This window comes from Pleurodeles waltl, chromosome 10, assembly GCF_031143425.1.
Source record: "Pleurodeles waltl isolate 20211129_DDA chromosome 10, aPleWal1.hap1.20221129, whole genome shotgun sequence".
In the NCBI taxonomy this organism is placed as follows: Eukaryota; Metazoa; Chordata; class Amphibia; order Caudata; family Salamandridae; genus Pleurodeles; species Pleurodeles waltl.
Genome location: NC_090449.1, coordinates 942,914,261 through 942,928,928, shown reverse-complemented (window position 1 = coordinate 942,928,928; position 14,668 = coordinate 942,914,261). Strand labels below are relative to the sequence as shown.

At 43.6% G+C, this 14,668-nt stretch overlaps 1 protein-coding gene across 1 annotated transcript in view; it reads right to left on the bottom strand.

Annotated features, from left to right (window-relative positions):
- Positions 1 to 14,668, bottom strand: part of SLC25A13 (solute carrier family 25 member 13) — a 587,939-nt gene that overhangs the window by 364,662 nt on the left and 208,609 nt on the right. Inside the window, exon 7 of the mRNA XM_069211738.1 lies at positions 12,883 to 13,021. Coding sequence (XP_069067839.1) covers positions 12,883 to 13,021 — 139 coding nt within the window. The remainder of the gene's footprint in view (positions 1 to 12,882; positions 13,022 to 14,668) is intronic.

Sequence of the window (14,668 nt, the reverse complement as noted above, 5' to 3'; positions counted from 1 at the left end):
TTGACCAGTATATCACGAGGAATCTAATTCCACTGCTCACAGCTTAAGATTTCCTCCCCAGTTTAACTGCATTTCCTTGATGAGCCCTAGAAACCCTGCAATCTAAAAAAGACTTAACCCTGTTCATTATTAAACCCTGCACCATTTTTAGATCCATTAATATAATATATCACTCGATTTGAAAATAAGGAGCAAGGAGAGCACAAAACCATGGCAGCTGAAGGATGAGGTGAGGTTTTTATAGTAATATGTAACCTTACACTAGTTGCTCTATAACAAGGGTAAAGAGTTTCACTGCACTATAGCACTCCTCATTCAGTGAACACACATTTATTGGCGCAGCTGCCTTCTTCTAGTGGTGTATTCATGTTCAAGTGGCATACACATTTTACTTTTGTCCACAGCAGCTTTGTGCAGTGGGTTTACCCTACTCATCATTGAGCTTCCTTCAATACGTTCTGAGTGGGCAGTTTTTTTAAAACATTTGCCCATCTTTATACAGACCTGTTGGCTGTACCATTGTTTGTTTAATCATAGGTGGTAAGCATAAATGTAACAAAGATGAATATCCTGCCGAGAGTAGTATTCGTTTCAAGCACTACCCATACTATTACACAGAGAATGTTCAAACAATCTCAAGTCTATGCTCTTTTAATTGATATGGAGATGGGGGATGTGTGAGTGGCACAGAACACCCTATGTAAGCATAGCATGGAGAGAGGCATAGACCAAAAATTGAAGATGCTAAGAACCGCCTAAAGGAAATATCTGCAGTAGAAGAAAACCTATACAACCTCCTTAAAGTCACTTCTACTAATATCTCAGAATTTCGGTTATCATTTGGTCACCTTGTTTTGGGAGAAGATTGAGAGTATTTATGTGGAGTTTCCAGTTGCTAACACTCCTGACTCATTTCTATCCTAAGAAAGAATCTAACAAGCATAAACCCAATATCTTGGCCAAACTCTCTACCCTCAGGGAACTGCAAGTTAGGGATCTACTTCTCCTTAGTCTGGTGCGCCCACAGATACCTGTCTGCCTCACATTCTGAAGCCTTCACCAGAAAAAAATGTCCACCTATCTTACTGCTCTATGTAACACTTTCATAGAAGTGGGCATCTTCCATTAAATTTGAAAGGAGGCAACTGTTATTCCTCTTCTAAAGTAACCTTCGTTAGATCCTAAGGGTTTGAAATACTTTAAGCCAATATCTCTGCTGCCTCTTTCTGCTAAGATCCTGGAAAGAACCTTGAATCAGGAATTAACCAAAACAATTTTCTGGATATGTTTGAAGCACGCTCCGAGGTGGCCACAGTACAGCGTCAGCACGAGTGGCAGATAAGATCAGATGGGTGCTTGATTCGGCTAATCTGCCTCACTGAGCTTGTTGGACCTCTCAATGACATCTCACCTAGTGTACACTCCACATTAGTAGTTCGCTTGAGATGATAGAGATTTTACTGTTTGTCAGGGATTTGATATCTTGGTCCAGTGCCTGATGGCCAGAGGAACCAGGCGCACTACCGTTGCCAGTTGTTTATGCAAGAAATTTAGGAGATGTATTTGACAGCTCCCTCTCTTTTGAGTCTCATGTCTATCAACTCACGGCTGCCTGCTTTGCCATTCTGCAGACCCTAAAATGAAAATGTCACTTACCCAGTGTACATCTGTTCGTGGCATCAGTCGCTGTAGATTCGCATGTTTTGCATAGCTCGCCATCTGGTGTTGGGCCGGAGTGTTACAAGTTGTTTTTCTTCGAAGAAGTCTTTCGAGTCACGGGACCGAGTGACTCCTCCTTTTGTCTCCATTGCGCATGGGCGTCGACTCCATCTTCGATTGTTTTTCCCCGCAGAGGGTGAGGTAGGAGTTGAATTGTAGTAATAGTGCCCATGCAATGGAGTGACTAAGTATGTACCTATTTAAGGTTGAGATGATACATATACAAATAGTTGAAGGTAACTTCCAAACTGCTACAGGCTCCCGGGGAGGCGGGTGGGCACATGCGAATCTACAGCGACTGATGCCACGAACAGATGTACACTGGGTAAGTGACATTTTCAGTTCGATGGCATCTGTCGCTGTAGATACGCATGTCTTGCATAGACTAGTAAGCAGTTATCTCCCCAAAAGCGGTGGCTCAGCTAGTAGGAGTGGAAGTAGTTTGAAATAATGTTCTTAATACGGCTTGACCTACTGTGGCTTGTTGTGCGGATAACACGTCTACACAGTAGTGCTTGGTGAATGTGTGAGGCGTAGACCATGTGGCTGCCTTACATATTTCTTGCATTGGGATGTTTCCTAGAAAGGCCATGGTAGCACCTTTCTTTCTGGTTGAGTGTGCCCTTGGTGTAATGGGCAGCTGTCGTTTAGCTTTAAGGTAGCAGATTTGGATGCATTTAACTATCCATCTGGCTATACCTTGTTTTGATATTGGGTTTCCTGCATGAGGTTTTTGAAATGCAATAAATAGTTGTTTAGTCTTTCTGATGTTCTTTGTTCTGTTCTGTCAATGTAATACATTAATGCTCTTTTGACATCTAATGTATGTAGTGCGCTTTCAGCTACGGTATCTGGTTGTGGAAAGAACACTGGAAGTTCCACTGTTTGATTTAGATGGAACAGTGAAATAACCTTTGGCAAAAATTTAGGATTAGTCCTTAGGACGACCTTATTCTTGTGTAGTTGTATAAAAGGTTCTTGTATTGTAAACGCCTGAATCTCGCTTACTCTTCTTAGGGAAGTAATGGCGATGAGAAATGCAACCTTCCAGGTTAGGAACTGTATTTCGCAGGAGTGCATGGGTTCAAAAGGTGGACCCATAAGTCTAGTTAGGACAACATTTAGGTTCCATGAAGGAACAGGTGGTGTTCTTGGTGGTATAATTCTCCTAAGGCCCTCCATGAATGCTTTAATGACTGGTATCTTATATAGGGAAGTTGAATAGGTAGTCTGCAGGTATGCAGATATTGCTGCAAGGTGTATTTTAATTGGAGAGAAAGCCAGGTTAGATTTTTGTAAGTGAAGCAAGTAACCCACTACATGTTCTGGAGTTGTGTGTAATGGTTGTATTTGATTAATATGGCAGTAGCAAACAAACCTCTTCCATTAACTTGCATAGCAGTACCTGGTGGATGGCCTTCTGGCTTGCTTTATGACTTCCATACATTCTTGGGTAAGTTGTAAGTGCCCGAATTCTAGGATTTCAGGAGCCAGATTGCTAGATTCAGCGATGCTGGATCTGGGTGTCTGATCTTTTGGTTGTGTTGTGTCAACAGATCTGGCCTGTTGGGCAATTTGATGTAGGGTACTACTGATAGGTCTAGCAGCGTTGTGTACCAGGGTTGCCTTGCCCAAGTTGGTGCTATTAATATGAGTTTGAGTTTGTTTTGACTGAGTTTGTTTACCAGGTAAGGAAGGAGAGGGAGAGGAGGAAAAGCGTAAGCAAATATCCCTGACCAGTTCATCCATAGGGCATTGCCTTGGGACTGTTTGTGTGGGTATCTGGATGCGAAGTTTTGGCATTTTGCGTTCTCCTTCGTCGCAAACAAGTCTATTTGAGGTGTTCCCCAGAGTTTGAAATAGGTGTTCAGAATTTGGGGGTGAATTTCCCATTCGTGGACCTGTTGGTGATCTCGAGAGAGATTGTCTGCGAGTTGATTTTGGATCCCTGGTATAAATTGTGCTATTAGGCGAATTTGGTTGTGAATTGCCCAACGCCAAATTTTTTGTGCTAGCAGGCTTAACTGCGTGGAGTGCGTCCCCCCTTGCTTGTTTAGATAATACATTGTTGTCATGCTGTCTGTCTTGACGAGAATGTATTTGTGAACTATTATTGGTTGGAAAGCTTTTAGTGCTTGAAAAACTGCTAGAAGTTCTAGGTGATTTATATGCAGTTTTGTTTGATGTACGTTCCATTGTCCTTGTATGCTGTGTTGATCGAGGTGTGCTCCCCACCCTGTCATGGAAGCATCTGTTGTTATTACGTATTGTGGCACTGGGTCTTGGAAAGGCCGCCCTTTGTTTAAATTTATGTTGTTCCACCACAGAAGCGAGAGGTAAGTTTGGCAGTCTATTAACACCAGATCTAGAAGATGACCCTGTGCTTTAGACCACTGTGATGCTAGGCACTGTTGTAAGGGCCTCATGTGCAGTCTTGAGTTTGGGACAATGGCTATGCATGAAGACATCATGCCTAGGAGTTGTAATATCATCTTTGCTTGTATCTTTTGTGTTGGATACATGCGTTGTATGATGGTGTTGAAATTTTGAATTCTTTGGGGACTTGGAGTGGCTACTCCTTTTGTTGTGTCTATTATGGCTCCTAGGTATTGTTGTACCTTGCACGGCAGAATGTTGGATTTCGTGAAGTTGACGGTGAACCCTAGTTTGAAGAGGGTTTGTATGATCTGATTTGTGTGATTTGAGCACTCTATTAACGAATGGGCCTTGATTAGCCAGTCGTCTAGATATGGGAACACATGTATTTGCTGCCTTCTGATGTGTGCAGCGACTACTGCTAGACATTTGGTAAAGACTCTTGGTGCGGTTGTTAATCCGAAAGGCAGTACCTTGAATTGGTAATGTATTCCTTTGAATACAAACCTTAGGTATTTCCTGTGCGATGGGTGTATTGGTATATGGAAATACGCGTCCTTGAGGTCTAAAGTTGTCATGTAGTCGTGTAGTTTTAGCAATGGTAATACTTCTTGTAGTGTGACCATGTGAAAGTGGTCTGATTTGATGAATGTGTTCACTATTCTGAGGTCTAGGATTGGTCTCAGCGTTTTGTCCTTCTTTGGTATCAGAAAGTACAGTGAGTAAACTCCTGTGTTTATTTGTGTGTTTGGCACTAATTCGATTGCATTCTTTTGCAATAGTGCCTGCACTTCTATCTCCAGGAGATTGGAATGATGTTTTGTCAAATTTTGTGCTTTTGGTGGTATGTTTGGAGGGAATTGTAGAAATTCTATGCAATAACCATGTTGGATAATTGCTAGAACCCAAGTGTCTGTAGTGATTTTCTCCCATGCTTTGTAATAATGACTTATTCTTCCCCCCACTGGTGTTGTGTGGAGGGGGTGAGTGACATGTGAGTCACTGCTTAGTAGTAGGGATTTTGGGGCTTTGAAATTTTCCTCTATTCCTAGGGAATTGCCCTCCTCTATATTGTCCCCGAAAACCTCCTCTGTACTGTCCCTGGTAACTGGACGGTGTTGCCTGTGAGGTGCTGGCTTGTGTGCTCTGACCCTGAAACCCCCCTCTAAAGGGTGTTTTACGGAATGTGCTGTAATTCCCTCTGCTCTGCGGGGAGTAGAGTGCGCTCATGGCTTTAGCAGTGTCCGTGTCTTTTTTGAGTTTCTCAATCGCTGTGTCCACTTCTGGACCGAACAGTTCTTTTTCGTTAAAAGGCATATTGAGAACTGCTTGCTGAATCTCTGGTTTAAATCCAGACGTTCGGAGCCATGCATGCCTTCTGATAGTTACAGATGTATTAATTGTCCGTGCAGCTGTATCTGCAGCGTCCATGGAGGAGCGGATTTGGTTGTTGGAAATGGTCTGTCCCTCCTCAACCACTTGTTTTGCCCTATTTTGTAGGTCCTTGGGCAGATGGTCAATGAGATGTTGCATCTCATCCCAATGGGCTCTGTCATAGCGCGCAAGTAGTGCCTGGGAGTTAGCGATGCGCCACTGGTTTGCAGCTTGTGCTGCGACTCTCTTACCAGCTGCATCGAACTTGCGGCTTTCTTTATCTGGGGGTGGTGCATCTCCAGATGTGTGGGAGTTGGCCCTTTTCCTAGCTGCTCCTACAACGACAGAGTCTGGTGGCAGCTGTGTAGTGATGAAAGCCGGGTCTGTAGGAGGCGCCTTATACTTTTTTTCCACTCTTGGTGTGATTGCCCTACTTTTGACCGGCTCCTTAAAGATTTCTTTTGCGTGCCGGAGCATACCAGGGAGCATAGGCAGGCTTTGGTAGGAGCTGTGGGTGGAGGAGAGTGTGTTAAATAAAAAGTCATCCTCGACCTGTTCTGAGTGGAGGCTTACATTGTGAAATTGTGCTGCTCTAGCCACCACTTGAGAATACGCAGTGCTGTCCTCTGGTGGAGATGGCTTCGTAGGGTATGCCTCCGGACTGTTATCTGACACTGGGGCGTCGTATAAGTCCCATGCGTCTTGATCTTGGTCACCCTGGCTCATGGTGGTGTGAGCTGGGGAATGTGATGGAGTTTGTGCTGGTGAGACGTTAATCACAGGTGGAGGAGAGGGTGGTGGGGTAACTTTTTTCACCACTTTTGTTTGTGGTGTTTGTTCAGTTTGGAACTCCAATCTACTCTTTCTTCTAATAGGGGGAAGGGTGCTTATTTTTCCTGTCCCCTGCTGTATGAAAATACGCTTTTGCGTATGGTCTACATCAGTTGAGTGTAGCTCTTCCTCAAACCTATGCTTTTGCATTTGGGAGGTTAGCGAGTGCTCTTCTGTATAAGAGCCTGAAACTGGGTCGGTTGCAGTTTGTTTTGGCACCGAAACCCTGTCTGCATCTTTTTTCGGCTCCGAGGTGACTTTTTTCTTTTTCGGGGCCGAAACCTCTCGGCGTCGATCTTCTTCGGTGCCGCTGACTCGGCGTCGAGCCGTGTCTACACCGGTATCTCGGTGTCGATGCTTGTCTCCAGCACTTTCTCGGTCCCGAGAAGGCTGCGTGCCGGTGTCTCGACCGGAGTCGGACGATCTCGGCACTGTTTGGGCCTTTTTCGGTGCCGACGGTCGGTCACCGAATTTATGGGTCGAGCCATGGCCTGGTGGCAGTGGCGTCCCCTGGGCCTTGTAAATCTTCTTCTGAGTGGTTTTCGACGTCTTACTCACGGTTTGTGTATCGTCGAATCCTTCGGAGTCCGATTCTTGGATCGAAAAGGTTCCCTCCTCTTCTTGTTCCTCGAACTCCCGGTGGGCTGTCGGCGCGGACGCCATCTGAAGTCTTCTGGCTCGACGGTCTCGGAGTGTTTTTCGGGACCGGAACGCACGACAGGCCTCGCAGGTGTCTTCACTGTGCTCAGGTGACAGGCACAGGTTGCAGACCAAGTGTTGGTCTGTATAGGGGTATTTATTGTGGCATTTGGGACAGAAACGGAACGGGGTCCGTTCCATCGGCGTTCTTCTGCACGCGGTCGGGCCGACCAGGCCCCGACGGGGGATCAAAAAAATTACCCCGAAGGGCACCGGAGCTCTTCGATCTTAGACGCGGTGTTGAATCTAACTACGCCGATCCCGAACGCAACAATACCGACGAAAATCTTCCGAAATTAGCTATCTTTCCGTTCCGAAACTCGGAGCGACAGGAACACGTCGGAACCCGATGGCGGAAAAAAAACAATCGAAGATGGAGTCGACGCCCATGCGCAATGGAGACAAAAGGAGGAGTCACTCTGTCCCGTGACTCGAAAGACTTCTTCGAAGAAAAAAAACTTGTAACACTCCGGCCCAACACCAGATGGCGAGCTATGCAAAACATGCGTATCTACAGCGACAGATGCCATCGAACATGATATTTCGCTTCATACCAAACATCACACAAGAATGTTATCGAGGCCTTAAATGCTTCCCACTTTTATTACTCAAGTACACTCTATCTTGGCCTAAACCGTGCACTGTAATCTAGACGCCAAGTAGCACAGAATGTGGCAGTTTGCCTCATCTTTAATCTTCAGAGGCTGGAGACGGTAGTCAAAGCACTACATAAAACTCCACTAGCTTCTAGTTTGAAAAATTATCATGTTTAAAGCTCTGTGTTTGGCACACAGGCACTTCATAACTAAGGTCCCAGTTTCATTACCTTAAGATTTCAATGGTAGATTACTACCCTTCACGTGAGATCTAATAGCAATAGAGAGGTGGTGGCCCAGAGGATCAAACGCAGTAGGCAGGGAAGTATATCATTATCCTGTCTTACAGCTAAGCTTTGGAACTCGCTGCCTCCAGATATTAGGTTCACTGAAAACCATGTTGACTTCATGAAACGTTTGAGGGCCTGGCTGTTTACTCTCTGACCTACGTTTTCTTGCTGACCATTTCCTTGTTTCAGGCTTGTAGCCCCATGATGCCTTTAGGCAGTAGTGCTCTTTATAAGTTTCTTTTCGTTTTATGAGGTCAGAGATATCATCTCATCATTGACATCACAGGGGAAATCTCTAAATCTTCAAAGAATGTATCTTTTGCCAATCGGTTTGCTTTGCTTCTGAAAGTAACAAACAACAAAATGATTAAGAGAATGAACGGAATAATCCCAGGCCACTGGCAAGTGCTCAAAGGCTACCATTTTTTCATCCACTGTGCTATTATAGACTAGCCTGATGCAACTCAGCCTTAGTTCTGCTCCAAAAGGAACAGTTCAGGCTAAACTGTCAGACCAGGTTCCTTTGAAATGGGAACATAAGGAATTCAAGACAAGATTCCACCTACTTAGGCCTCATCCGTGAAGTGCAGTTCGAATCCAGTGGCACAGTGAACACAGAAACAATGTCTAGGCATAACACTCACACTTAGGCCATTAGATCATCCAACTATCTTAGATAATATTAGCAGTTAAAGAAGGCTAAGATGGAGTACTGAGAGCCTCACTTAAGACAATAAAGTGGCATAGGGCCAATCTTCACGGACACAGATCTTCTGCTTCCAGAGTCTCTTTTAGTTCTCTAAGTGGCTAGAGCTACCGACCTGGGAACTTGGGGAACCATGTTTGAATCCGGCAGCAGGCATTTCAGAACGTCTTTCCAGAAGAGGATACAATACGACCAGACTAAATTATACTAAAGAACAATACACCAAAATGGATCGACAAGACATCTTGAGCAAAGATAAATTGACTACTAATCAGACACCTATCCACTACATCACTCAATTCCATAATGGCCAAGAATATATATGCAAACTACTGCACAAACATTGGTACCTACTCACTAAAAATCCTTCAATCTCGCAGCATATCTCAATGGTACCACAGATGGGCTTCAAAAGGGCACCCAACGTTAGGGACAAAATCTGTTCCACAGACCGTTGTGTGCAGGAGGTGGGGACAAATGCCGTCAATATGCCTGGCCCTTGGTATATCTCCTAAATGGAAAAAGCCTGTTTTGGGCATTGCTGGAGCGGGGAGGCCCAGAAAACATGCCATAGCTCAGCTTTCTTTTAAATGATGGGTTGAGTCCACCTTTTCGCCAATCACGACTGAGTCATCAAAAGGCAATTCCATTAAGGATGCCTGGACATCACCAGAGAACCCTCTGGACCTCATATCCATGCAGGAGAGTATAAGCATCCTGCTAGTTCTCATACCTCTAGTTATCATACCTCTATCTAGACAATCAGTGGTGTCCAGGCCTGTGTGGTTGAAAAATTTGGCCACATCCAACTGTCTTGTCTTCTTGGACCGCATACAAGATATCACCCCACTTGTCCTAAAGGCAGCTTGCATTGACTAACCTCATGGCAAGACTGGTTGAGGCGAAAATTTGCTTTCCAAAAGTTCCCCTTTCGTTTCGACTCCCTATCAAAGGGAGTAGTTGCTAAAGTGTTAGGGTTTACTTCACTGGTGGGTGCCTGTACCACTAAGCTATCCGGATGTTGGAGGCAGAGTTAAAAAATCTCAGTCACCTGGAGAAGGTCTATGGCAACAGGCAATAGGTTGGCTCAGAGCACATTGGGGGGGGGGGGGGGGTAGAGAGCTAACCCAATGGCAGGTGATGTGTCCATTTCACTGGCCTCCTGTAATTCCATGCACCAGTTGACTATATGGCTGGCTCATATCAGAGCCCAAGCAAAAACCTTGTCCAATATATGCGCACAGATGTGCGGTAGCTGAATCATATCCTAGTCCGATGGGTTCAGTATAGGCGGTGGCATGTAAAGATCTTGACAGTATGATACAATGCAGGTCCCCTTCTGGCACAAATGGCACTGATGAGCAAGGGGCTGGTGCAGGTGTTGGCACTGACCAGTATACCAGTACAGAACCAGAGGCTGGTTCAAGGTGTCCAAGTTATGTTGAGAGCGAACCAGTCAGTGGTAACCCGACTGAAAAGGTCCTGTAGACCCTTGGGGCATGAACGCCACCAGATGGAGTCGAAATGTGCCAAAAATGTGCAGCATAGCCTCTTGAGAAGTTTTGATTTGATGTTCCATCACTCTTGGGCCAAGGAATTTAGGATGCATTGTGTCAAGCAATGGAATCAGGTCCAAAGTGGAACTGAAGCAAGTGCAGGAAGCACAGTGATACCCTTGAGCCTTTTTGGAGAAAGGAGGAAAGGATTCAAGTACTGTCTGGGCTTATTGTGTTTTTTCTTTTAATTATCCGAAGATTTTGAGCTTTGGCAGCAAGAGCAGGTCCACACTCTCAACCTTGACCACAGAGGGATCTGTGCAGAGCCTTCCAGTGCTTCGCCAGATAGAGCTTCGCCTCATGATCTCAGATGGCATTGAGGTTCTTCTGGGGGCAGTCGTCACAGGCCTTTGATTTGTGCAATGAGCCCAAGAACCAAAGACACCTCGTAGGGATCTGACACAGACTGTTTCAGACAGTCCCCAAAGCAGACATTGTTTGCAACCTTGTAGTTTTGGGAGGTGACATTCCTGGTCCACTAGAAAATTTCTGAAGGGAAAAAGTCTCTTCACAAGTGAAGGAAAAAGAGGAGTGGAGGTCTGGATCCACATCCACAGGCGTAGGAAGAAAGAAACTAATGTCAGCACGCATGGCTACGTTAGTCACTTCAGGAACCGAATGGCTTTGACATGGAGTCACATGTCACGACCTGATGCTGTACAGGAGCACTGCTTTCAATTTTCCATATCCAGTCTAGCAACCACGGACATTAACAAGGTGAGGAATCTGCGGGCAGAAGTATCCATCAGAAAATAATCTACTTAATGCACATACATGCATACCGAATGCAAATGAAAGAACAGAATAAACAACATATGCTGATGCACAAAAAATGATAAGCTATTTATTACTATTGTTGAACAATAGCAGGGTTAGTATCACAAACTGACGGTTGTAACTTCTGTAAGATACAGCCCCTCCCCACATTTAACAATGGTACTAAATAACATATTAGACTGTGTGGATCGGCACACGTTATTTATTTAGGAGGAAGTGATGATGACTGTAGCTATGGTGAGCTGAAGCTTTCCACAGGTAACGTGTTTCTTATGTCTTTGTTAATAACTTTGGGGGAGCTTGACGAATCTGCAAGAATGTTTTTAAAGAAATTAATTATCACCCTATTTCGTTTATGCACATCAGTTTTTAGAAGTGTGAAGCCAAACAATCTTATTGGTTGTAGAGGTCGGATTTTTTTTTTATTGCGTCTGCTCTTATGAAACGAGGTTTGTGACTATCCAACCACGTTTTTCCAAACAAAATTGTGTTAGGGTCAAAGAAAGCACACCAAATTGTAGGAGGGTAATAACAGGAAATCTCAGAGGGGTGAAACCAGTAAAAAAGCAAAGAAATGTAAAAATAAGCAAGTGGTTTGTAAGTCTTAAAATGAGGATACTGGAATCTGGCATGCATTTTTTGATTAAATGATCACGATTAGTCCAAGTATGCAAACAATTCAGGAACTCCTACTCTTTTCAATAAACTCAGAAGAGCGATGGTTTGACAATGCTTGTTTTGTTTTGCCATTTGTTTCCTAAAACATTATTGTTAAGGGGGGGAGGGGGTGGGGGGGCGGGAAATGACCAGACCCTGGCAAATAGAATATAAAAGATAATTGGTTAAAAGTAAAATCATATTTTTGGTCTCAAAAAGCATAAGCACACATTGTCCATGCAGTCCGAGGCACTGAGGGAAACTAGTTTGTCTGCAGAGGTGTTCCTCGTGAAAGAGCAGAATGCAAGCATTCAAAGTGAATGGTGCCAATGGCTGAAGTGGGCTGACACACTGATACAGGCTTACTGCTTCAGTAGGCGGAATAAAAATGGTCACACTAACAGAACAATGAATTAAGAGGGGTGGTTGAACGCCCCTTGACTAAATGTATTCTATAGATTATTTTACTATAAAAAGTATTAGCAAACACCAGACCGAAATAAATAGAAGTTACTTAAAGTTAATTAACTTTATTCGGTTCAGTCATTGTCTGAAAACTCCTCTAAGTATGTACACTGGTGCAAATATACAGATATCTGTACTCATTTCCTTGTCTTCCACGTAGCAGGCAAAATAGGCTTTGTACCACCTGTATGCTCCTTGCTGAACCAATGCTTGCCAGTGTGGCCAGATATAATCCAAACAAACTCTGAAAGACTTTGATAGTTAGCTGTACACCATATGTGTTCCACATACTCCCATGATAGGACTATGTTGCGAGGACCCCTGCAGTATTGATAATAGGAGGAGTGCTTAAAGAGTGTCAGGCTTACAAACACAGTGTCAATGTACACCATTTTAAAGGAACTCCACATACATTTCATGTGTATCTCAAATTTCAAGGAAAATTAAACTGACATTTTGGATCAAAGCAGACTCACGTCATACTGTGACTGTTGACTTGCTAGCCAACAAAACTTTGCATTCTGACAAGGTTGGCTGTTTAGCATTTGAAAGCTAAACTACAAGTCCTAGAATGCATCTTGTGGTTGTCTAAAAAGTCAGGACTAGCTAAAGTGTTATGTATAACATACGGCCACATAGCAGCAGTGCTTAAAAAAGTGTTACATATAGAAATTCTCTCGATGTAAAAACTTTATATGTGTAGGCACGATACAAGACACAGGAAGGCAAAGGGCCAGGAAAACAGCACAGTCATTTAGAGGCTCCATCTGAACTCTAATCCCACAAACATCTCATAAAGCATGGAAAATCACAGGAAAAAAGAAAGGTATGCTAACCTTTGGTAACTTCCACGTCTTTTCTGTTGCCAGCCAGAGTACTGTAGATCTTTCTAATGAGCTCCATGTTGTTAAGGAGGGAATTAAATCCATTAAAATAGGAAAAGCTGACCTGATGGGATATGGTTCCTCCGGCCGCCTTAAGTAAAAGAGCAGAAAACAAGGGGAGGGGGGTTGGGGGGGAGACACTTAGATGTTTTGTAGCACTAGGGATTAAGCAGGGGTTTAGAAATCTTTGAAACAACTATATAATTACACAAAGATATATTCAGACTCTAATGAAAATTGTCAGGGAGACACATAATGCTTAATAATAAAGTCCATAAAAGCTTTTCATATAAAGTGACTCAGACTAATCATGACCAGAATGTAGGCTTAGTCCCCACAAACCTAAACAAACACACATGCAGGATTACAACAAACATGACCAGTAGGAATTTTACAGAGCTTAAATTTCAGGATTGGTTTCAGTTGGAACAGTTGAGCTGGTTCACATGTGTAATTTAATGAGCAAAAAAGGTAGTTTTTCCAGACCCCTGGACGCATAGCTATTTTACAACCGAAATGATGAAATGTAAGCAGAAGGGCAATCTAAACAATAAGACTAGCACATACAGCACTCATCTGAGAATACATTGCAAAGCGTATTTCACCGGGCTAATACTCTGCCACGAGTAAACACGGCAGACATCAACGTTTAACATGCAGAACCTATAGCCGGATCCGCGCAGAAGACCACAAAAAGTAGTATCGGGGTAGGCAGGCTCAAACCACGTGCAAAATCATGCTTCTGAGGCTCGCACACACGTTGAATACGTTTTATTACAGAACAATTTTTCCAATATAGATGTATGGACATTCACACACAAATATATTTATATATGCGAATGTATGTGTGTATACAAATATATACGTGTATTTGATAGATATATATATATATATATATATATATATGTGTGTGTGTGTATATAGGTATATATATGTATACAAATATATTATATATGTGTGTGTGTGTGTGTGTGTGTGTGTGTGTGTGTGTGTGTGTAAATATACATGTGTGTGTGCGCGCGCGCATATATCCTAAGATCCCCAAGGAAGAAGAGGAGCACGCAATAAAGCAAGCAGAGGAGACTAAGTACCAAAACACAACTGGCAGCAGAAGCCAGTATCGCAGCACTTAACTAATGGGATGAGGCTTTACACTTTATTACCGAAAGTTCCAGCCCGGGGACACATTTGCTTTGACATTTTTGCAGGCATTCTTTCACTTACAGATAATGTTTTCCGAGCAAAACACCTCGTATCTACTTTGCCCCAAATGGGCGGTGACACCTTCCTTCACATCTGGAATGTCTCATCTGGCCTGAACCCGGGGATTGTGTTCAATCAAATTTAGCTCTCCTACAACATCAACTCCATAGAGAACTGGGGAAGAGGGAGGGAAACACCTAGCCCATATGACAGTACAAAAAGTGAGCAGAAAGGCGGAGGAAGGCTAGGTTGGTGGGCAAAATAAAAACAAGGAGGGTAAGGAATAAAATAATATGGAGGCCGCCTTCTTCCCGGACCACCTCCTTTGGTCACAAGAAAAGAAAAAAAAATATGGTGTATGCGTAGAACAGAGGGACGCGGAAAAGAAAACAGAAGTAGAATAAATCCAATCTCCAGACTTCTGCTTTTGGGCAAACTGTTGGAGAAATTTGTTTTGACCTAGAATGCAGAAGCCGAAATCCTCCTAGTTGCTTTCTGAGAAGAATGTTGTATATGTCACAGCAAAGAGATGGAA